The sequence below is a fragment of the Sapajus apella genome, unplaced genomic scaffold (assembly GCF_009761245.1).
Source record: "Sapajus apella isolate SASKATOON/1434 unplaced genomic scaffold, GSC_monkey_1.0 scaffold44, whole genome shotgun sequence".
Lineage (NCBI taxonomy): Eukaryota > Metazoa > Chordata > Mammalia > Primates > Cebidae > Sapajus > Sapajus apella.
In genome coordinates this window covers 10,660,685-10,683,507 of record NW_022436984.1, presented here as the reverse complement: position 1 = coordinate 10,683,507, position 22,823 = coordinate 10,660,685, and the positions used below count along the sequence as shown (strand labels likewise).

Sequence of the window (22,823 nt, the reverse complement as noted above, 5' to 3'; positions counted from 1 at the left end):
GTTTTTGTCACTGTGTTGACAGTGGCACTGATACTGTAAAAGAAATTATGGGTAAAACTGCTGCCACTTATCCTGAATAAAGACACAGTACCAAGCTGCATCAGTAGCCATCGTATTCATCACTGCCATATACATGCAGTTTAAAAAAAAGCCGGTATAACTAAAGAATGATGACAAAGGAAAAATTACTGATTTTAGTATCTTGACTTTAAAGTACATGTCGTTTTAGCATTTTGTGTGCATTTATAGCAAGTATGCATAACATACTTCTGCTGCCTACATAAGGTGTGAAGGTTGTCACGTCTCAAGGACAAGTGCCTACCAGTTGTTATAAGCTCATCTAGCTGCCCTTACATGAAAGACTGTTGGACAAACTGGTTACTCAGGCTTAGGTATTTGGGAGACATTTTCTTGAAAATGAATGAAACAAAACAGTTGGCAGTATTTTAAAAATCTTGTAACCACAGTCTTGAGCTTGACAGTTTTTCAATTTATAAAAACTTTACTGATGAAGTCAGTGCTTTTAACAATGTGATTTTTGTGATAAGGTATAAAGAAATGTGCCAACATTTGGAAGGACTGCATATGGTATTTTTCTTTCTAATAACCAAAGCACAATGTTACAAATTCTTTTTTTTTTTTTTTTTTTTAACAGAGCCTTGCTCTGTCACCCAGACCAGAGTGCAGTGGCACAATACAGGAGCATGTCACCATGCCCAGCTCACAGACCAGGTTTTGCCATGTTGGCCAGGCTGGTCTCGAACTCCTGACCACAGGTGATCCTCCTACCTCAGCCTCCCAAAGTGCTGGGATTATAGACGTGAGCCACCATGCTACTCAAATGTTAAAAACTCTTGAGTGGATAAACAATTGATTCAAAGTAGACCAAACAATTTTAAGTAGCAAATACCAAAAGCTAATTGAATATGGTTTCAGATTCCGTATTACAACTAATCCTTGGCTTTGGTATAGTACTGAAGAATAAAATTCACAATTATGTGAAAGACTATTTTCCACACGTGTAAGGCCAGATATTCTATGTATATTTCAACATGGAATACAGAAGCAGAAGAAAGAATCCACTATCTCTGTTAAGCCAGACATTAAAGAGATTTACAAAGCTGTAAAATAATGCTACTCGCTATATGTTTTGTTCTGAAGTATAATGATTTTTCATAAACATGCTACTTATTAATATGTAGTGGCTTTTTTGTTATTTTTAATGAACCTGTAAGAATTTACAATCTTTAAGTTTATTTTTATAACAGATATCTATAGATAACCCTGTTAAATATAAACTGGTGAAATTTTTAGTTTTTTAGGGTATAAATGGTCCTGAGACCAAAATGTTTTGAGAAGCACTTTTCTAATGTATTGGCTTAGATTTCAAATTTTTACATTTTCTTTTTGCTGTTGAGATAGAGTCTCGCTCTGTCACCCAGGCTGGAGTGCAGTGGTGCGATCTCGGCTCACTACAGCCTCGGCCTCCTGGGCCCAGGCAATCCTCCTCCCACTTTAGCCGCCTGAGTAGCTGGGACTGGTGTGCAACATCACACCCTGGCTACTTGTGTACTTTTTGTAGACATAGCATTTCACCATATTTCCCAGGCTGGTCTCAACTTCTGGGCTCAAGTGATCTGCCTGCCTGGGCCTCCCAGAGTTCTGGGATTACAGGTGTGAGTCACCGCACCCAGCCAGATTTTCTTAAATAAGCTATAAATATTAAGATAAGCTGTAAATATAAGTATTAAGAGTCAACCTTAGAAATACTGATATTCACATTTTTCTTTTTAGTTATCTGTGCATTTTCATCCCTCTGTGGCCCTTTTTGCAAAGACCATCCTTCAGGTGAGTCTAAAATAGCAAAAGATGAGAAATAAGAAAAAAATATATTATTTTAGATAATCAATAATTGGTCATACAGTGTTTTCTCTACCAGAGAGAATCTTGCACATTTTACTGCTCGTATAAAGGAGCAGTGACTTGTTTAGTACAGAGCAGCAGATAATTTTTCCCACTCTGAGATGAATGGAAGCAATAAGACATTAGAAAGCCACAGAAGTTATTTATTACATTCTAGCTCCTCTCCTGGAGAAAGACTGCCTCCCTTTCCCGTTTGCTGTGTTTGCCACTTCAGAGTTTGGTTCCTGATTTATGGTTAGATGGCCAACATTATTATTAGTCTATCCATCAAATCAACAGTACATCCTAGAATATGTGTGTATATGTGTCTGTGTGTTTAAGTAAAATGTGCATGAGAGATATTTGAAGAGTCATTTATTGTATATTTGTGTCTTCAGTATAATGTAATAGAAACTTACGTTTTTCTTCTTTTTTCTTATCTGGATGCACAGATATAATTTGAATTAAGTTTTTAAATTCCCCCTCCACTTTTTAGGGAAATTATATTCAGTACTCAGGGGACCCGTTGCAGGATTTCACCTTAATGAGATTTTTGGATCGATTTGTATACCGAAATCCAAAGCCCCATAAAGGCAAAGGTATGCTTCTGTTTGGTGCATTATTTGGTTTTCATTTTTAATACATAATAAACATGAGCTTATAACTAGGTTTTGCATTATACTGTCATAATTTTACATTTCAGAAAACACAGACAGTGTTGTGATGCAGCCGAAAAGAAAACATTTTATTAAGGATATTCGTCTTCTTGCTGGTAAATATAAAACTTAGTTGAAACTGAAAAGACAATATAAGACAAAAATGCGTAAATTGTGTTATTCTTTCTTCTAATTTATGAGAATAAAACTTGAGCACCAAAAGCATTATCCATCTTTTTTTTTCCAAGAATAGGTATTCTTAACTCTACTGTATCTGACTGGGCTTTTTAAAAACTTTATTATAGCAAATTTGAAACATACCCGAAGTAAACAATATAGTATGATGAATCACCACTTACCATCACCCAGCTTCGACAGTTATAACCATTTTATTTTATCATCCATAGCTTCATCAACAAGCCCTATGTGTATAATTATTATTGTTCACAATTAGACCATCTTAAAGCTCTAATATGAGGTTAGCAGCACAAAAACCCACAGCAGGTTTTGTCACAGAGCATCATTTTAAACTTAGTTAATAACCTACTTCTATATTCGGTAGCCATCTTCTGGATCTGAATCTGTTGTTCTATTCAAAGCAAACATTTGCATACTAGTCATCTCCCTTTTGTTCAGAGACTAGGGTTAAATAGACCTTATTTCGTTTAATTTTGAATGACTTACTTCCCAGAGGTCCAGAAATATAAAAGGACATAAACAAAGTTAGTAAGTTAGAATTAAAAGCCAAATCTCCTTTTACCCAGGATGAGTCAGAAAGTTTTATTCTGAAGAGGTAAAACTAATATCTTACAGTTCCTTATTTCTTAGTTTTCCTCAGTATAAAGGAAAACTCTGTTTACTTTGTGTTTATTCCCAGAATGGCACGCATTAATGGCAAGCCTGTCATTTTTTGAGCTGAAAATGACAAGTTTAAAGTGATGATTTATTAAAAGAACTCTTTGAATTTTTTATTTCTCTTGAAATGTGGGTCCTGGTTGCAATTGGAAAACAGTAGGAAAACTGTTGTTCTTTGTAACTGCACTGATGGCTGCGTACCTTATGCTGTAGCCAGTGAAGTTTCAAATGTTGGGTCTTCTCCACCTAGACTTTTTCAGAGATTGTCCCTTGCACTGCAGGGTCCCTTCTGTCTACCTTCCACACAATTTTGAGATTTTAGAATTACAGATATGCTGTATTTAGTCTTAAGAGCTTGAGTAACATAAAGGGGATTGCTATATTAAGTTAAAATGTTTAAATTTATTTTTGTAGTGAACAGTAAAGAGTTCCTTGCAAAAGAAGAAAGCCAAATACCAGTAGATGAAGTGTTTTTCCACAGGTACTATACTTAATATAGTTTCATTTGGGGGAACTGCTAAAATTTAAATTTTTAGATTTCATAAAATGCTTCATTAACATCAGCATATTTTGAAAAGATCAAAGAATATGTCTGTTAAGGAAATTTATAAATCAGTCATTTTGCTAATCTTAATATATCGTAGTAAAACTAAAGTAAATTTGGTAGTTTTGTTAATGATTTAGCATATAAATTCTGTTTTATGCTTTTGACTTTTTGGAATTTAGCCTTTAATTTCTTTTTATAATAGTTTTCTTTGTAGACTTAAAATCTACCTTAGTTTAATATAGTGATAACTCATGGGTAATTTTTCCAAACCATGGCCCTTAGAATAGATTCAGAAAAATTCAGTGCACTGCTATAGAAATAAGTCCTAAACCAACTAGTATTATTACCGAATGCCATATTGGTAGTAAAGTACCTCTTATTTCATCTGGTTGACTAGTTAATTAGGTTTAATTTGGCTTGGTTTTTTTTTTTTTTTTTGAGTCTTGCTCTGTCGCCCAGGCTCTCAGATAACTGCACCTTCTGCCTCCTGCGTTAAAGCAATTCTGCCTCAGCCTCGTGTGTAGCTGGGACTACAGGTGCATGCCACCATGCCCAGATAATTTTTGTATTTTTAGTTGAGACAGGGTGTCACCATATTGGCCAGACTAGTCTCAAACTCCTGACCTCATAATCTGCCCACCTCGGCCTCCCAAAGTGTGGGATTACAGGCGTGAGCCACCACATGTGGCCTAATTAGGCTTTTTTTAAATCATTTAGAATGAATAATTTTGAGGGTTTGATTATATTTGTAAATGGCTAAGTTTTGCTGTATTCTAATATAACAATAGGGCTGATAAAATATTATTCTTTGAAATGTAATTACACTTCACATTTCAAAAGTTTCCAGCTACTTTTTATTGAGTTAAACTATTTTTTTATATTACATGCAAATTTCAGTCATTTATTTCCAACTGAGTATACTCAAGATTTTACAGTTGTAGTTTCCCATTGTTCATAGGTGCTTTGATTATAGTAAGATTAGACCTTTAATAAAACTGTCAAATATATAACATGAATATTATTTTAGGTATTATAAAAAAGTTGCTGTTAAAGAGAAACAAAAACAGAACGAAGATGAAGAAAGTATAGAAGACGTGGATGATGAGGAATTTGAAAAGCTGATTGGTAATTTGTTTTGTTGACTCTTTGTAAAATAATCTACTATTTGTTAATAGACCATGGAACATTAATGGGAAAAGCGGCCTTAGTTTTTAAAAATCATTTAGCTAAGAATATGCAAATCACAGTGGAAGAGTAAGAAATACGTGGGACCAGGCGCTGTAGTTTATGCCTGTAATCCCAGCACTTTGGGAGGCCGAGGCGGCCAGATCATTTGCAGTCAGGAGTTTGAGACCAGCCTGGCCAACATGGTGAAACCCTGGCTCTACTAAAAATACAAGAAAACAAGCCAGGTGTGGTGGTGCACACCTGTATTCCCAGCTACTCAGAAGCAGAGGCATGAGAATTGCTTGAACCCAGGAGGCAGAGGTTGCAGTGAGCCTACATTGTGCCACTGTCCTCTAGCTTAGGTGACAGAGACTCTGTCTCAAAAACAAAAGAAAAATTTTGATGACATACAGCAATTCACCCGTTTGCACCAGAAAAATAGATGATTGTGCTTTGCATAGTCCATATAGGAAAAAATTTATGTTTGCTTGAGTATATTCATTGTTACAACCAAATCTCATGAAATAGAAATCCTTTTTACCATTCATAATCTATATTATAGCATATCAGTAGTAATTGATAGCAATAGTCTACTATTTCATCTTTTTTATCCTTAATCTACAAAGCTAGAGAAATTTTGATTGAAACTTAATAGACTTAAACAAAAAACATGGTAAATTGGAAAGGCTTACACTGATTTCACATGTTACATACTTTTTTGTTGTTTTTTGGGTTTGTTTTGTTTTCGGTTTTGTTTTTTGTTTTGAGACAGGGTCTCTCTGTCTCCCAGCCTGGAGTGCAGTGGCACACTCAAGACTCACTGCAGCCCTGCCCCGTACACCTTGTGGGCTCAGGCGATCTTCCTGCCTCAGCCCAACGGGTAGCTGGGACTACAGGTACTTACCATGATGCCCAGCTAGTTTGCTTTTGTTGTTGCTGTTGTTGTTTTAATAGAGAGGGGTCTTGCTGTGTTGCTCAGGCTGGTAAACACTCCTCCTCAGCCTCCCAAAGTGCTGGGATTACAAGCATGAGATGTTACATATTGTATCACACCTATTAAAAATGAGCACTTAAGTAGTTCTAATAGAGTAAAAAGGACTACAATTGCTAAATATCATTTTATTTGATATTCACCCTCATTCCATGAAAGAACTGTAGAAAGAGCCAAAATTAACTAGCTCCTTTTTTAGTTTTGGGATTTAACTAACATCAGTATTTCACAGGTTTATATACATTATTAAGACACACCAGCAACAGTCACGTTTATATTGTTTTGGTGTTTACTTGTCATAAACAGCAGAATCATGACTTAGAATAATTGATTCAGATATAAGATGTGTATCAGGCTTGTCATTCTTTGTTGTATCTCACAATTTCTGTATTCTCTGGCAGACACATTTGAAGATGATAACTGTTTCAGCTCTGGAAAGGATGATATGGATTTTGCTGGGTAACATACTTCTGTCTTCTCCTTCCTGTTTTTCCAGCATTTCCCAAATTGTTGTCTCTTAGAACAGTAGACCTAGAACTATGTGACATAAATGGGAAATGTATTCAAATAAGTTTGGGAAGTAGTTACAGTATTTTCATCTTGGACCTTTATAATGCACATTATTATTTACTCTGAGCAGTCTGCAAAGCTTTTTCCTTCTAAGTCATTTAATAGCCTAGTGCCTTGGTAGTCAGCAAAATACTACTTTAGAATACAGTGCCTCCTTTTGTATTACAAGTTATGTGTTTTTTTCCAGCAATGTAAAAAAGAGAACAAAAGGAGCAAAGGGTAACACAGCAAATGAAGATTCAGAAGGTAGTGATGATGAACTTGATAACCTGGACGAAGATGAAGTTTCTTTAGGAAGTATGGATGATGAAGAATTTGCTGAAGTTGATGAAGATGGAGGAACGTTCATGGATGTGTTAGATGATGAAAGTGAGAGCGTTCCAGGTAAGCATTTTTTAAAATAAGACATAAACTGTATCTTCCTTACTTCCAGTCTTAGGTTAGTTTTTCTGCCAAAGGTTTTTAATATAGCCCTGTATTCAAATTAATACTCATGTCAGCCAGAAATTTAAATAGGACCTTTTCCCTTCTCATTTGGAGCTGAAGAGTTTTTATTGTATGTTGTGTGTGTTTTCTTTTAAGCAGCTTTCTGAATTTTGGACTTTCACTTTAACCAACAACTAGCTCTGTACAATACATGTTGAGCTGAAATGCTGCCTTTTTTTTATCATAACTAGCAGTTTATAAAAGTTAGTCAATATTCATCACAGCCCAGCATAGATGAAGGTGAATATTTTATCTTTTTGTAAATTAGCAAGGAACACCCAAAATTGTTCTGGACAGTTGTCTGACCTTTCTGTTCTTTCACATACCTTCAGCATGCACATGCCTGCCCAGCATTCTTCCACTTATTCTGAACCACAGCAGAAGTTGCTTGTTTTAAGGGGTTTTATATTATTTGATTATTTTATTAATGAAGCTATTTAGAAAATTTTCTACTTGCATAAAATATTAGGACTATGCCAGTTATTCTTAGAGTCTTGCTCTCACTCTGTCCACAAAGCCTATGCTGGTGGAATTACAAAAGCCACATGGAATAGCAATATCGTGCCTTACCCTCAGAATAAAGATTTTAGCATATCTTGGAGTAATATTTTCCAGTCCTATTGTTTTTAAATTGCTTAAAAGCAAATTTTTTCATGTAACAGAACTTGAAGTCCACTCCAAAGTCAATACTAAGAGAAGCAAGAGAAAAAGTACAGATGATTTTGACTTTGCTGGCTCATTTCAAGGTAAGAAAAAGCATTTAATATCTTTTAAAAGCACTGTCCATGTGAAAGGTGTCATTATCATTTTGGGAAATGAACTCTCCTAAATTTGGTTAATAAAATTTGGGGTGAGGGAGGTTGTTTTTAAGAAAGATGTTAAGTGGAAATTATTTTCTGCACTAAATGCTGGATTTTGTCAGATGCTTTTTCTGTGTCTATTGAGATAGCCATATGATTTTTGTTTTTAATTGCTTATGTGGTGTATCACATTTATTGACTTGCGTATGTTAAACCAGCCCTGCACCCCTGGCATGAAACCCACCTGATCACGGTGTATTATCTTTTTGATATGCTGTTGGATTTGGTTAGCTAGTATTTTGTTGAGGATTTTTGCATCTCTGTTTCTGTATCTTTTAAGAGGAGCATTTAGGCCATCTGTTCATCTGGAAGTATTGGTCTGTAGTTTTCTTTTTTCATTATGTCATTTCCTGGTTTTGGAATTAGGGTGATACTGGCTTCATTGAATGATTTAGGGAGAATTCCCTCCTTATCTGTCTTTTGAAATAGTTTCAGTAGGATTGGTACCAATTCTTCTTTGGTGTCTGATAGAATTCAGCTGTGAATCTCTCTGGTCCTGGACTTTTGTTGGCAATTTTTTTTATTACCATTTCAATCGTGCTATTTCTTATTGGTCTGTTCAGAGTTTCTGTTTCTTTCTGGTTTAAACTAGAAACGTTGGATATTTCCAGGAATTTATCCATTTTTCTCTAGGTTTTCTAGTTTGTGTGCATAAATGTGTTCATAGTAGCCTTGAACGATCTTTGTATTTCTTTGGTATCAGTTACAGTATCTCCCATTTCATTTCTAATTGAGCTTATTCTATTCTTCTCTCTTCTTCTGGTTAATCTCACTAATGGTATATTGATTTTATTTTTCCACAGAACCAGCCTTTAGTTTCATTTATCTTTTGTAGTGTTTGTTTCAGTTTTATTCAGTTCTGCTCTGGTCTTTGTTAACAATTTCTTTTCTTCTGCTGGGTTTGATTTGTTCTTGTTTCTCTAGTTCCTTGAGGTGTGAGCTTAGATTGTCTATGCTCTTTCAGACTTTTTGATATAGACATTTAATGCTATGAACTTACTAAGAATAGTGCCACCTTTGCAGTATCCCAGAGGTTTTGATAGGTTGTGTCACCATTGTTCAGTCAGTTCAAAAAAATCTTTTAATTTCCATCTTGATTTCATTGTTGATGCAAAGATCATTCAAGAGCAGATTATTAAATTTCCATGTATTTATTTGTATACAGTTTTGAGGGTTCCTTTTGAAGTTAATTTCCAGTTTTATTCCACTGTGATGAGAGAGGGTACATGATACAATTTCAGTTTTCTTAAGTTTATTGAGACTTGTTTTGTGGCCTACCATATGGTCTATCCTTGAGAATGTTTCATGTGCTGATGAAAAGAATGTATATTCTGCAGTTGTTGGGTAGAATGTTCTGTAGGTATCTGTTAAGGCCATTTGTTCTAGGATATAGTTTAAGTCTATTGTTTCTTTGTTGGCTTTTGGTCTTAATGACCTGTCTAGTGCAGTCAGTGGAGTATTGAAGTCTCCCACTATTTCTGTGTTGCCATCTATCTAATTTCTTACGTCTAGTAGTAATGGTTTTATACATTTGCAAGTTCTGGTGGTAGGTGCATATATATTTAGGATTGTGATATTTCTTGTTGGACTAATCGTTTTACTATTATATAATGTCCCTCTGTCTCTTTTTAACTATTGTTGCTTTAAAGTCTGTTTTGTTTGATATAAGAATAGCTACTTCTGCTTGCTTTTGGTTTCCATTGGCATGGAATATCTTTTTCCACCCCTTTCCCTTAATTTTATGTGAGTCCTTACGTGTCGGTGAGTCTCTTGAACACTGCAGATACTTGGTTGGTGGATTTTTATCCATTCTGACATTCTGTATCTTTTAAGAGGAGCATTTAGGCCATTTACATCCAATGTTAGTATTGAGATGTAAGGTACTGTTCTATTCATCATGCTAGTTACTGCTTGAATACTTTTTTGTTTTGTTTGTTTGTTTTTCATTGTGTTATTGTTTTATAGGCCCTGTGAGATTTATGCTTTAAGGAGGTTCTATTTTGGTGTACTTCAAGGTTTTGTTTCAACATTTAGAATTCCTAAGCTGGGTGTGGTGGCTCACACCTGTAATCTCAGCACTTTGGGAGGCCCAGCGGGCATCACCTGAGGTCAGGAGTTCAGGACTAGCCTGGCAATCATGGCAAAACCCAATCTCTAAAAAAATACAAAAATTAGCCAGCCGTCATGGCGATTGCCTGTAATCCCAGCTAATCAGGAGGCTGAGGCACAAAAATCACTTGAACTCATGAGGCAGAGGTTGCAGTGAGCGAAGATCACACCATTGTACTCCTGCCTGGGCAACAGAGCAAGACTCATCTCAAAAGAAAAAACAATTTAGAACTCCTTTCAGCATTTCTTATGGTGCTTGCTTGGTAGTGGCAAATTCTCTCAGCATTTGTTTGTCTGAAAAAGACATCTCTCCTTCATTTATGAAGCTTAGTTTTGTTGGATACCAAATTCTTGGCTGATAATTATTTTTTTAAGGAAGCTAAAAATACAGCCCCAATCCCCTCTGGCTTGTACAGTTTCTGCTGAGAAATTGTTGTTAATTTGATAGGTTTTCCTTTATAGGTTACCTGATGCTTCTGCCTCACAGCTTTCAAGATTCTTTTCTTCATCCTGACTGTAGACAAACTGATGACTCTGCCTACGTGATGATCTTTTCGTGATGAATTTCCCGGGTGTTTTTTGAGCTTCTTGTATTTGGATGTCTAGATATCTAGGAAAACCAGGGAAGTTTTGTCAATTAAGTTTTCCAAACTTTTAGTTTATTCTCTTCCTCAGGAACACCAATTATTCTTATGTTTGGTCGTTTAACATAATCTCAAATTTCTTGGAGGTTTTGATCTTTTTAAAAAAAAAAAAAAAAAAATTTTTTTCTTTGTCTTTGTCCGATTGGGTTAATTCAAAAGCCTTGTCTTCAAACTCTGAAGTTATTCTTGTTTGATTTGCATTTCATTTTTCTGGAGACTTTCATCCACATCCTGTTTTGTTTTTTGTTTTTTGTTTTTAATTTAGGTTGGTTTTCACCTTTCTCTCGTACCTCCTTGAGTAGCTTAACCTGAATTCTTCATCTGGCAATTCAGAGAATTCTTCCTGGTTTGGATCCATTGCCGGAGAGTTAGTGTGATCTCTTGGAGGTGTTATAGAATCTTGTTTTGTCACATTACTAGAATTACTTTTCTGGTTCCTTCTCATTTGAGTAGACTGTTTCACTGGAAAGATCTGGAACTCAAGGGCTGCTCTTCAGGTTCTTTTTTCCCATAGGGTGATCCCTTATTATGCTGTTCTCCCCCTCTCCCTAGGGACAGGGCTTCCTGAGAGCCAGACTACAGTGATTATTATTGCCCTTCTGGGTCTAGCCACCCAGTTGGGCTACCATGCTCCACGCTGGTGCTGGGGAATGTCTGCAAAGAGTCCTGTTAGGTCTTCAGGTCTCCTGGCCATGGATACCAGTACCGCTCTGGTGGAGGTAGCAGGGCAGTAAAGTGAACTCTGTGTGAGTCCTTGGTTGTAATTTTGTTTAGTGCACTGGTTTTCTCAAATGCTGGTTTTGCTAGCAGTGAAGTTGTGATCTGGAGAGACTCAGGACCTCTGGTTAGTCAGGGTGTTGCAGGCTGTGGAATTAACTGTTTTCTCCTTCTTTGGCGCAGAGTTGTTCTGTTATTATTTGCTGTGATGACTTGAGTTGGTTGGCCTCCAGGCAGGAGGTGGTGCTTTCAAGAGACAACCAGCTGCCATAGTAAATTGCCCTACCTTGGCCTGGATAAGTACTCAGGGTTTCTCAGGTGGTGGGCAGGGTCATAGAGCTCCTAAGAGTTTGTCTTTTGTTTTCAGAGTTTTTTGGCTGTCCTGTGGAGTTTGTAGTGGCAGGCCACTTCTTTCAAAGAGTCTGTGAATTCTTCCAATTTTCCTGGTATGTTCCTATGGTGGTTCTCGGAGCAAAAGTTCACAGTGTGAGTCTCCACACACTGTTCTGTCCGTCCATGTGGGAGCTGCTCATTAGTCCTGTCTCCTATCTGCCATTTTCCTCCCCAGCACAGCAGACCAACATGTTTGCCTCTTCTCTGTTTTGTTCTCTCCAGGGCCCCAACAGATGGGATGGTGCCCACTCACATTTGAATGCAGAGCTTCCCTCCCTACTCCAGAGATTCACATGCTAATCTCTGCTCATTCATTTTTAAACCATTCAATTATAAAAGCCTTGGATTTTTCAGACACCTGTTACCTTTTTCCCTTTCTCAACCATTATTCTTTGCCATTTAACCCTTGCAATAATCCATGCTCCTTTATTAACTATTTTCCCTTAAGAGCTGCCATTTTGCTGCCATGAAAAAACAATTCTAATGTCAAAAACATTTTACACGAAAGAGATATGAACTCTTCTTTTTAAAGTATATCTTACAAGATTATGCTTCACCGTGTAACACAAGGTGCTGATAAAAGAAAAAAGTGCTATATCAGGTGATAGTCTTAAAAGTTTTTAAAAGTTTCATTTCCATATTGGTAGTAGTCTCAGAGATTCATGCCTATAAAACTTCATCAGCTCTTGCAGATACTGCTGTCAATTTCATAGTCCCCTAATAACTAGATGATTTAACTAGATACATATTTAAATTATAACATGTTATCTTCCAGATTTTGTCTTCCCTTATCTAAGATCATATTTTAATATTACCATAAGATGAGATATAAGGCAGTTTTTCTCAAGATCATCCCTCAGAAAAGAAGTGTTGCTTTACCTCAAGTCCTACTGAGCCTATTAAAAGGAATTTGAGGAGAAGAAAAAAAAAATTTTAATGTTCAAAAAAAGATGCTCTCTCAGCTTGTTTCAAATAATAAAATACTGTTTCAGAAGACACCAGCCTGAAAAGATTCCAAATCTCAATTGATAATAATTTTAGATGCAGAATAAAGAATACCCAACATAATTGATTGAAACAAAAGAGGCAAGAAATTTTAAACAGATTTATTAATTTACTGATTGATCACCCTACATTTGCAGGTGTTAGATATCCTTAAGAATAAACATACCTTATAGAAACTTTAATTAGCCTGGGCAACATAGTGAGACCACATCTCTACAAAAAATCAAAAATTAGCTAGGCATGGTAGTATACACCTGAGGCTGAGGTAGGGGGGAAAGAAAGAAACTTTAACAAACCAGTACAGTACAGAAGTGCCTACTCATTGAGGTCACAGATACATCACTACAATATGAATAAAAACCAAAAAAACCTTCTTAATGCATGCAAATGTGTGTTATACAGTTAAGTAACATACATTTCACCTTAATAAAAATGAAGATGAAATGCTTTAGAAACTATTTTATCAAAAGTGACTCTGATACAAAGACTTGTATATGATTGTTCATAGTAACTATTAATGACAAAAAGTGGTCACAAGCCAAATGTCCATTAACTGATAAGCAAAATGTGGTATATCTATACAATGGAGTATTATGCAGCCCACAAAATGGCATGGAGTAGTGTTACATGCTACAACGTGGATGAGCCTCAAAAACGTTATGCAAAATGAAAAAGCCAGATACAGGGAAACCATATGTCATATGATCCCATTTATATGAAATAGCCAGAAAAGGCAAGTCATCAAAACAAGATAGATTGAGGATGGGTTAGAGGACTACAAATGGCACCAGGGATCTTTTCAAGTTGATGGAAATATTCTAAAATCAGACTGGTTGTAGTTGAACAAGTCTGTTACAATTTACTAAAATGCATTGAATTAATACACTTAAAACAGCTGGATATTATGATGTACAATTATTCTTTAGTAAAGGTGTTTTTTTGTTTTTGAGATGGAATCTCACTCTGTCACCCAGGCTGGAGTGCAGGGGCACAACTTTGGCTCACTGCAGCCTCCATCTCCCAAGTTCAAGCAATTCTGCCTCAGCCTCCCTAGTAGCTGGGACTGTAGGCAACCGCCACCATGTCTGGCTGATTTTTGTATTTTTAGTAAAGATGGGGTTTCACCATATTGGCCGGGCTTGTCTCGAACTCCTGACCTTGTGATCCGCCCCCCTTGGCCTCCCAAAGTGCTGGGATTACAGGTGTGAGCCACCATGCCGGGCCTAGTAAAGCTTTTTTTAAAATATGGCTCTAGTATTGCTAAAGACATTGATATCAAAAATGCAGTTTGAATAATTCTTTCAAAAATAAAGTGAGACTTTTCAGGAAAAGTTTATATATTCAGTACTATAGGTAATTTTTTTTAAGAAGAAACTCTTTATTTTCAGTGTTATAAACAGAACTTCATTTATAGCGTAATAAACATACTTTCAATTTCTTTACAACCTAAAGAATAAGACCCCTCGATTACATTTTATGTTTTGTCTTAAATATTTCAAAACCCATCCATGTCATCTTGATAATTTTACTCTTCCTTGATATGATGATATTTCCCTTATGGGAAACTTCCATCAGTGGCTGTATTTGAAAAGCAAGAAGACACTATTGGCATCTGAACAGTTCTATTAGGATGTTAAATTTTTAAAAATACTATATACTAACTCTTGAATTTATTTATTTATTTAAATGCCAGCTACCTAATGCTGCTATAAGATTATTGCAATTGTGTTTTTATCCAAGTATAATTTTTAAAATAAAATCACGTTGCATTGTATTTTTCTAAAATCATTGGATTTGTAATTCAATCATGTAGACTTATTATTTATTTTAGGGCCTAGAAAAAAGAAAAGAAACTTCAGTGATTCCAGCCTATTTGTATCTGCTGAAGAGGTAAGGCTAATACACTGTTTTAAGCTAGCTATTCTACATTATTTTTAGTTTGCTAATAAATTTGTCTTTTTTTTTTTTTAAGTTTGGCCATCTATTGGATGAAAATATGGGATCCAAGTTTGATAACATTGGCATGAATGCCATGGCTAACAAAGATAATGCAAGTAAGTAATTTAAATTTTTTTATTGACATTTTAAAAACAGCTTTGGCTTAGGACGTCAGAAGATACATTTTTTTTTTTTTGAAACAAAGTCTCGCTCTGTCACCCAGGCTAGAGTGCAGTGGCATGATCTCAGCTCACTGTAACCTGTGCCTTGCAGGTTCAAGCAATTCTCCTGCCTCAGCTCCCAAGTAGCTGGGATTACAGGCATACACCACCATGTCCAGCAACTTTTTGTATTTTTAGTAGAGAAGGGGTTTCACCATGTTGACCAGGCTGATCTCGAACTCAAGTGACCCACCCACCTCAGCCTCCCAAAGTGCTGGGATTACAGGCGTGAACCACCATGCCTGGCTGATAGGAGTATTTTTGAAAGACCTTTTCATGGTACTTTACAACCTGGAAAGATTGGCTTTTTCTTCTCTCAGAGAGAATATAAGATTAAAAAGTATTTATACTACAGCAAAAAAAAAACCCCTGCAGACTACAAAAATTACTTTTTTTTAGGGAGGTAGGCCATTTTTACATAGCATGAATTTGCTAAGTAATTTTACATGTTTATAGACATCTTCATTATCTCTGATATTGACTGTTACTGGTTTTTATTTCACCAGTAAAAGTGCTTAGGGAAAGAAAATCTTTAGAGCATTTGTTTCTTTTCATTACTTAGTCATTTCTTAATGAAAACATTAATCTTTGACAATAAATATAAGAAGAAAAGCAACAAACAAGAAGCAGTGAATTTGTATAGTGGGTGGGAAACTGCAGGCCAAGGCAGGCTAGCAGTTCTTTTGACTCAGCAGCATGTTCTGTGGGACCGCCAAGTGGGATAGTACTCTCATCTTTTCTTCTCCCAAAGGTCTCAAACAGCTTAGATGGGAGGCCGAACGTGATGACTGGCTACACAACAGAGATGTAAAAAGTATCATCAAGAAAAAGAAAAATTTTAAAAAGAAGAGGATTAAAACCACTCAAAAAACTAAAAAGCAAAGGAAATGAGAGTTTATTAATGTAAATTACAAATTAAAATTTTACTTACATCTAATTTTTGCTCTCCAACCATTTTTTTTCATCTAGCTCTCTGATTCCATATATTCCGGACATCTCAGTGGATCTGTAATAAACTATAAATAAAATAGCTGTCATTTATAAAGTAATGTGGAAATATTGTTAAACTTCTTGAAAAAAATGGAAATATTGCTACATAACAAAATGAAAAAGAGGACAGGATTACAGACTTGACATATAAGCCCTGGCATCTCTAATCATTGTAATGAGCACTATTTAGTATAACTGTGTCATCTTGTTCAGTCATTATCTACTTGACAGAGAAAGAGACAGCTCCAAGAAGTTAGCAAACCTGAGATGAAACTGATCTTTTAAAACCAAAGGTTTAAACTGTGGTTTGATTCTATCACCTCACATATGAATGGTTCCAGAATTTACATTCTTAACCACTAGAATTCAGAATCCAGCTCATTACCTAATTCTTCTCTCACTAGAATAGATGAGAATGTACTCTAGTCTCAGAACTAAAATAGATGTGAATAGTATTTTTAGAAATTGACATACCACAAAATAAAGTCATTTAGTTCTTAGTTCCTTGTAAATTAATTACAACTTAATTTATAGGTTACCTGAAAAAGTTGTTTCATACTTTAAGGAAAAACATACCTTTCAAGATGAAGGGAAATTTCTTGCTCATTGTTTGCCTAAAATCTAATGGGGGAAAAAAAGGATGTCTTGAAATTAGATTCAAACAAATTCATTACATTAATACAGCCGCAATTTAATGCTAGCTTTAGGGTCCATATGATGGGAACCATATAGATTTGAAATTTGTTTAAAAGTCCTTCCGGTAATCCAGGAACTATCCCCTTTTGGATAAGATCTAGGTTGCACTTGCCTTAATATGATAGCCGTAGGGTTTTTAAATTTTCACCTGTATATCCAATATAATTTTTTTTTTTTTTTTGAGACGGAGTTTCGCTCTTGTTGCCCAGGCTGGAGTGCAATGCAGCGATCTCGGCTTACTGCAACCCCCACCTCCCAGGTTCAAGCGATTCTCCTGCTTCAGCCTCCTGAATAGCTGGTATTACAGGCATGTACCACCATGCCCAGCTAATTTTGTGTTTTTAGTAGAGACGGGGTTTCTTCATGTTGGTCAAGCTGGTCTTGAACTCCTAGCCTCAGGTGATCCACCCGCCTCCCAAAGTGCTGGCATTACAGGCGTGACCCACCACACCCGGCCGCAATGTTTATTTTTAAATGGTACCTGAAAGCAGATTTTGAGCGTGAATGTGTAGCTCCCTATGTAAATTTATGAATTATTTTTATGGATGTTATTTTACCTCTATAAGAAATTATAAATAAGATCATAATCAGTTTTGGTTTTAGTTTTGTTTTGTTTTGTTTTGCAAGATGAGACTTGTTCTGTCACCCAGGCTTAAGTGCAGTGGTGTGATCTTGGCTCACTGCAACCTCAGCCTCCCGAGTTCAAGTGATTCTCCTGCCTCTGCCTCCTGAGTAGCTGGGATTACAGGCAGGTGTCACCACGCCCAGCTAATTTTTGTATTCTTGGTAGAGAGGAGGTTTCACCATGTTGGCCAGGCTGGTCTCTTGACATGTCGTGATCCGCCTACCTTGGCCTCCGAAAGTGCTAGGATTAAAGTTTTGGTTTTAGATTTTGTTTTTGTCTTTTTGAGACAAGATCTCTCTCTGTTGCCCAGGCTGCAGAACAGTGGCACAATCACAGCCCACCACAGCTGAGATGCCTCCCTGGGCTGGGCTCAAGTGAGCCTCCTACCTCAGCCAAGGTTGAATAGCTGGGACAAGGCTCAAGGGAGCCTCCTGCCTCAACCTCCCGAGTAGCTGGGACTACAGGAGCATACCACCACGCCCAGGTTTTTTTTGTTTGTTTGTTTTGTTTTGTTTTGTTTTAAGACAGGTTCTGGCCGGCCCGGTGGCTCACGCCTATAATCCCAGCACTTTGGGAGGCCGAGGCGGGTGGATCACGAGGTCAAGAGATCAAGACCATCCTGGTCAACATGGTGAAACTCCGTCTCTACTAAAAATACAAAAAATCAGCTGGGCATGGTGGCACGTGCCTGTAATCCCAGCTACTCAGGAGGCTGGGGCAGGAGAATTGCCTGAACCCAGGAGGCGGAGGTTGCGGTGAGCCGAGATCGCGCCATTGCACTCCAGCCTGGGTAACAAGAGCGAAACTCTGTCTCAAAAAAAAAAAAAAAAAAAAGATACAGGTTCTCGCTATGTTACCCAGACTAGGCTCAAGCGATCCTCCCACCTTGGCCTCCCAAAGTGCTGGAACTAAAGTGCGAGAGCCACCACATCCAGCGATAACCAGTTCTTAAAATTGATCCCAGATTTTAATTTGCTTTTAAATACTTTTGGGATGTTTTCTTTATACCCTTGCTTCAAGTTTAAAAGAAGAGAGATTTTGTGAGTGTCCAGTAGCATCTTGGTAGAGCATTCCAACAAAGTATGCTGAGGAATACTATGTGACAAGTTTCAAAGATGGCTATCACCCTAGGACTGTGCCCTGTTTTAGAGAAAAATCACTTCCTAATTTAAAAAGTTGAGGGCTCTAATATAAAATTTTCCCCCAAAAAAATGTTAAAGAACTTTCAGCCATAGCATGTGAAAGTCTTTTAGTACCCACTGTTAATGCCCAGGAAGAAAACTAAAGCCTGAGAAAACTGGTTCCTCCGAGAAAACAGCAATGCCACTTACTTTCTTAGTCTACTAAATAATGAAATGTAATGGACAGACTAAGTTTCCTCCATCTGTGCTCCCAAACTAAGCCAGACCAAGGACACTTGCTCTACCCTCCCGAGTAGTAAAACTCATGGAGATAAGAAATTTTTTCCTTAGTCTACAAACAACATTTTTAAGGGAGAAGGGAGAATCATCTAGGCTATAATAATAATTTGAATCATGTTCTGCCCATAAAAATGTCTAATATGGCTTAAATCTGAAGAAGCAATTTCTCCAAAAATGTCATTTCTATTTAATACACAAAATGTATTGGCAAATTATACTGCTTTAAAAAGCATTAACTTCTGAATTACCTTGGCTTCCGTGCATCTTGTTAAACAAAAAATATGCTCCAAAAATGCCTAAAAGTTCAGCTACCAAAACTCCTTTAAAGATCTTCTTTGCTAGTGGTTCCATAGTACGGGCCATCCTAAATTTAACAACAAATACGTGTAAGCTTAAATGAGCATATGTAAACTATTACCATTTCCCTAATAACTCAAATTCATTCCCACAGTTTGAATGGCTTATCTGTATGGGAATAAGACCCCAATATTATGGTATACTTTTTCGGTTTAGACATCCAGCATACCTAGTTTTCAAACTCCATGCCTGAGGGGCATGATGAACAGGACAAAATTGGATAAAGTACAGGAAAGAGATAAAATTCAAGAAAGCATTGTAAAAAGAATAATTTATGGATTAATTGTGTAGGAAAACAGAATGGGGAAGAGAGGTTAAATCAATTTTTTAGCTGCACTGGGAATTAAGAAATCATCTAAATGAATACAACATGTAGTAAATAGCTCTTTGTAAAGTGCCCTGCAAAAGTAAGATTTTTCTGAAATGGTTCTACACTTTCTATGGCTGGAGTTCTTTTATTAATATAACATATACTAATATATACATATATACTAATGTATATTATATAGCATATATAAGTATACTATATACATAGTATATATACTAATATAAGTATAGTATAACAACATATACTAATAATACAGCATATACTAAACTATTAATACAATAGATACGAAACTATGTGCCATAGTTCAAGCATTTGGAGTCCAATGGCACGATCTCAGCTCACTGCAACCTCCGCCCCCTCGGCTCAAACAGTCCTCCCACCTCAGCCTCCTGAGTAGCTGAAACCACTGGCACGCACCACCAAGCCTGGCTATTTTTTTGTATTTTTAGTAGGCACAGGGTCTCACCACGTTGCCTAGATTGGTCTCGAGCCCCTGAGCTCAAGCAATCCGCCCACCTCAGCCTCCCAAAGTGCTGGGATTACAGTTGTGAGCCACCATGCCCAGCCTATAACAGGTCTTAAAACTTTCAATGCACTATCTAAGAAGCTTGTTTAAAATGCACTTTCCTGAGCCTCAGCCTGCAGTTCTCCACTTCCCAATCTCCAGATTCTGATTCAGCAGATCTAGGATTGGCACCCCAGTAATCTGCCCTTTAGTAGACATTCTCAGTAATTTTTATACAAATGGGGGCGGGGGGTGGAAACTGATTGGGTGATGAACCAGTAAGTGGCAAAACTACAGACTCATTCTATCTTGATTCTCTTCCTTTAAAAGTTAATCAAAAAAAGGGTTTGTGTCATTTTTTTTTTTTCAAATTAAACAAGAAAATAGAATATATGACTCTTACTGAATAAATTAATGTAAACCCAGGTTTTTAGTCTGCCTCCTTATAACCTCAAAGTCCAGATGAGAACCACTCATTTTTCATCTCAGACTTTTCTGTTGTCCTCTCTGTGCTCTTTTGTCCTCAGTCCCAGCACCCTGCTGTCAGTTACTCCATTCACTTCTGACCCCTTTTCAATGCCTGAGGGTGGGAGTAATCAAATAACCTTCCTTTTGTAGGATTATCCTGCTAATATCATTACCATGTGGCCCTCCCCACCACTACCCCGAATTCCTTCATTTTGATAATGTGATCACCCTGGGAACCAAAAGATTAAAACTTTATTATTATTATTTAAAAGAAATGAAGCAAACAAAGTTACAAGGGAATTCATATATAACCAAAAGGCAGTTGAGTGGTGGGAAGGGAGGGTTGTTTTTGCTCCATTCACTACAGTGCTGTACCCGACTGACAGAAAATAAATCAAGTCATGCTCAGTACAGATGGCTCTCTTGGGGTTATTTTTATTTTTATTTTTATTTTTTTTTTTTTGAGATGGGGTCTTGCTCTGTCTCCCAGGCTGGAGTGCAGTGGTGTGATCTTGGCTCACTGCAATCTCCACCTCCCAGATTCCAAGCAATTCTCTACCTCTACCTCCTGATAGCTGAGACTACAGGTGCGCCACCACGCCCAGTCCTTATTTATTTATTGATTTGTTTATTTATTTATTTATTTATTTCAGAGACAGAGTATCGCTCTGTTGCCCAGGCTGGAGTGCAGTGGCCCAATCTCAGCTCACTGTAACCTCTGCCTCCCTGGTTCAAGTAATTCTCCTGCCTCAGCCTCCCCAGTACCTAAAACTACAGGCACCCACCACCATGCCCAGCATATTTTTTGTATTTTAGCATCGTGTTGCCCAGGCTGGTCCCGAACTCCTGAACTCAGGCAATCCGCCTGCCTTGGCCTCCCAAAGTGCTAGGATTACAGACATGAGCCACCAAGCCTGGCCTATTTTTTTTTTTTTTTTTTTTAATTAAAGACTAGGTCTTGCTCTGTCTCCCTGGCTGGAGTGCAGCGGTGCAATCTCGGCTCTCTGCAACTTCCGTCTCCCAGGTTCAAGCGATTCTCCTGACTCAGCCTCCCGAGTAGCTGAGATTATAGGCGTGTGCCACCAGGTCTGGCTAATTTTTTGCATTTTTAGTAGGGAAGAGGTTTCACCATGTTGGTCAGGCTGGTCCGGAACTCCTGACCTCAAGTGATCCTCCCGCCTCAGCCTCCCAAAGCGCTGTGATTACAGGCGTAAGCCACCGCACCCGGGCTCTTGGGGTTACTTTTTAACGTTCAAGGGATGAACAGAGGCTGGCTGCAGCCAGTTCCATTACTCAAGAAATCGAAGTAAAATTTTGTTTCAAGAGAGGGCGATGCTAAGGGTTCAAAAAAATAAAGTCCATCTGTAGGCCAGGGTTAAAAGGAAAATAAATAAAGTCCAAATAATACTGTACGGCTGCTCTGGTGTATAGTGGTGAGCACAGCTGCCTCCAAATAACATCGTACAACAAGGTATTTACCCTTTTAAAAAATATATATATACACGTTTTGCACTCCGAGGCCCTCGCCTTCAGGGGGCTGATGATAAAACTTCAAGCCCCTTTGCTACAGACCACCAGAGACACACCGGTCCACCCACAACAAAGTGAGTTTTACCAGCTGCGGCAAGGGAGGCTTGGCAGAGGAGCGCCTGCCTTCCCCGCACGGGGACAGGCATCGCTCCGGCGAAGTTTAACACCAAGCCGCCTCTGACAGGTTCGGCGCAGGGCTGTCACGCAGTTAACTTCACGCGGGGCTGAGAAGCTGACTCCGGAACACAAGCTCAAGACAAATGAGCAATGCTGGGTCGGAAGCCCCGGGAATCGGGGCTGCTTCGCTGTGCGGGGCGGCCTCCCAGCTCAGCGCCCGCAGGCGACGCGGCTGCGAGCAGCAACGTCTCTCCCCGTCCAGCTGTGCAGAGCACGGCTTCTCCGCAGAGGCCTGGTGCCTCAGGCTGGCCGTCTTCGCTCCCCCGCCCCCGGCTTTTGCCGCGGTTCCCACCCAGCTCCCGCTTCCCCCGGTTCCCTACTGCCCCCGGCTGCCCTCGGCGCTCCCAGAGCCCGCGGAACTCTCGGGCCGGGCCTGCAGGCGACACGCGCGGGTACCCACGCAGCACGGCCAGGCCGCCGGGTCAAGGTCGCCCAGCGACCCGGAAACGCTCGCCTCCAGTGAACGGAGGTAGTGACACCTGACTGTCCTCTACATGCCCCAGAACTGGGATGAGGACCCACGCAGAAACCCGCCCCACTCTCGGCGCATTGGAGACCTCCAAATCCAACCCCTGACGAGAAGCCACGCGGCGCTGTCTCACCTCAGGTGCCTGCAGGAGAGACCGCGAACGCGAAAGGGCTGACGACGCCCCGCCCCTTCCGGT

At 38.3% G+C, this 22,823-nt stretch overlaps 3 protein-coding genes across 6 annotated transcripts in view; 2 read left to right on the top strand and 1 right to left on the bottom strand.

The window, feature by feature from the left end:
- Window positions 1-16,131, top strand: part of CEBPZ (CCAAT enhancer binding protein zeta) — a 27,871-nt gene extending 11,740 nt beyond the window's left edge. The window contains exons 6-16 of the mRNA XM_032239319.1: window positions 1,795-1,848; window positions 2,399-2,501; window positions 2,606-2,674; window positions 3,828-3,894; window positions 4,988-5,085; window positions 6,520-6,577; window positions 6,876-7,072; window positions 7,837-7,920; window positions 14,734-14,792; window positions 14,875-14,956; window positions 15,813-16,131. Coding sequence (XP_032095210.1) covers window positions 1,795-1,848; window positions 2,399-2,501; window positions 2,606-2,674; window positions 3,828-3,894; window positions 4,988-5,085; window positions 6,520-6,577; window positions 6,876-7,072; window positions 7,837-7,920; window positions 14,734-14,792; window positions 14,875-14,956; window positions 15,813-15,952 — 1,011 coding nt within the window. The 3' untranslated portion in view covers window positions 15,953-16,131. The remainder of the gene's footprint in view (window positions 1-1,794; window positions 1,849-2,398; window positions 2,502-2,605; window positions 2,675-3,827; window positions 3,895-4,987; window positions 5,086-6,519; window positions 6,578-6,875; window positions 7,073-7,836; window positions 7,921-14,733; window positions 14,793-14,874; window positions 14,957-15,812) is intronic.
- On the bottom strand, window positions 6,091-22,823 carry CEBPZOS (CEBPZ opposite strand). Of its 4 annotated transcripts, none has more exons than XM_032239330.1 (5): window positions 22,761-22,823; window positions 19,042-19,157; window positions 16,628-16,672; window positions 15,993-16,077; window positions 6,091-6,655 (listed from the first exon to the last, which is right to left on the bottom strand). In XM_032239330.1, exons 2-4 carry the CDS (start codon window positions 19,154-19,156, stop codon window positions 15,995-15,997), a joined length of 243 nt encoding a protein of 80 aa, XP_032095221.1. In that variant the 5' UTR covers window position 19,157; window positions 22,761-22,823; the 3' UTR covers window positions 6,091-6,655; window positions 15,993-15,994. The 4 variants fall into 4 exon arrangements, with proteins under 4 accessions (XP_032095221.1, XP_032095218.1, XP_032095220.1 ...); XM_032239327.1 differs by lacking the exon at window positions 6,091-6,655 and adding an exon at window positions 15,526-15,853; XM_032239329.1 differs by lacking the exon at window positions 6,091-6,655 and adding an exon at window positions 15,526-15,849.
- Window positions 17,944-22,823, top strand: part of SULT6B1 (sulfotransferase family 6B member 1) — a 44,668-nt gene continuing 39,788 nt past the window's right edge. Inside the window, exon 1 of the mRNA XM_032239326.1 lies at window positions 17,944-18,003. The gene's annotated coding sequence lies outside the window, so the exon portion shown is untranslated. The remainder of the gene's footprint in view (window positions 18,004-22,823) is intronic.

Excerpts from the sequence above, each read along its gene's own strand:
- CEBPZOS (XM_032239330.1), bottom strand. The coding sequence starts at position 19,156 with ATGGCCCGTACTATGGAACCACTAGCAAAGAAGATCTTTAAAGGAGTT. Across the intron at positions 16,673-19,041 it reads CAAGATGCACGGAAGCCAAG|ATTTTAGGCAAACAATGAGC; the intron begins GTAATTCAGAAG and ends TTCCCCCATTAG. Across the intron at positions 16,078-16,627 it reads ATTTCCCTTCATCTTGAAAG|TTTATTACAGATCCACTGAG; the intron begins GTATGTTTTTCC and ends TTTTATTTATAG.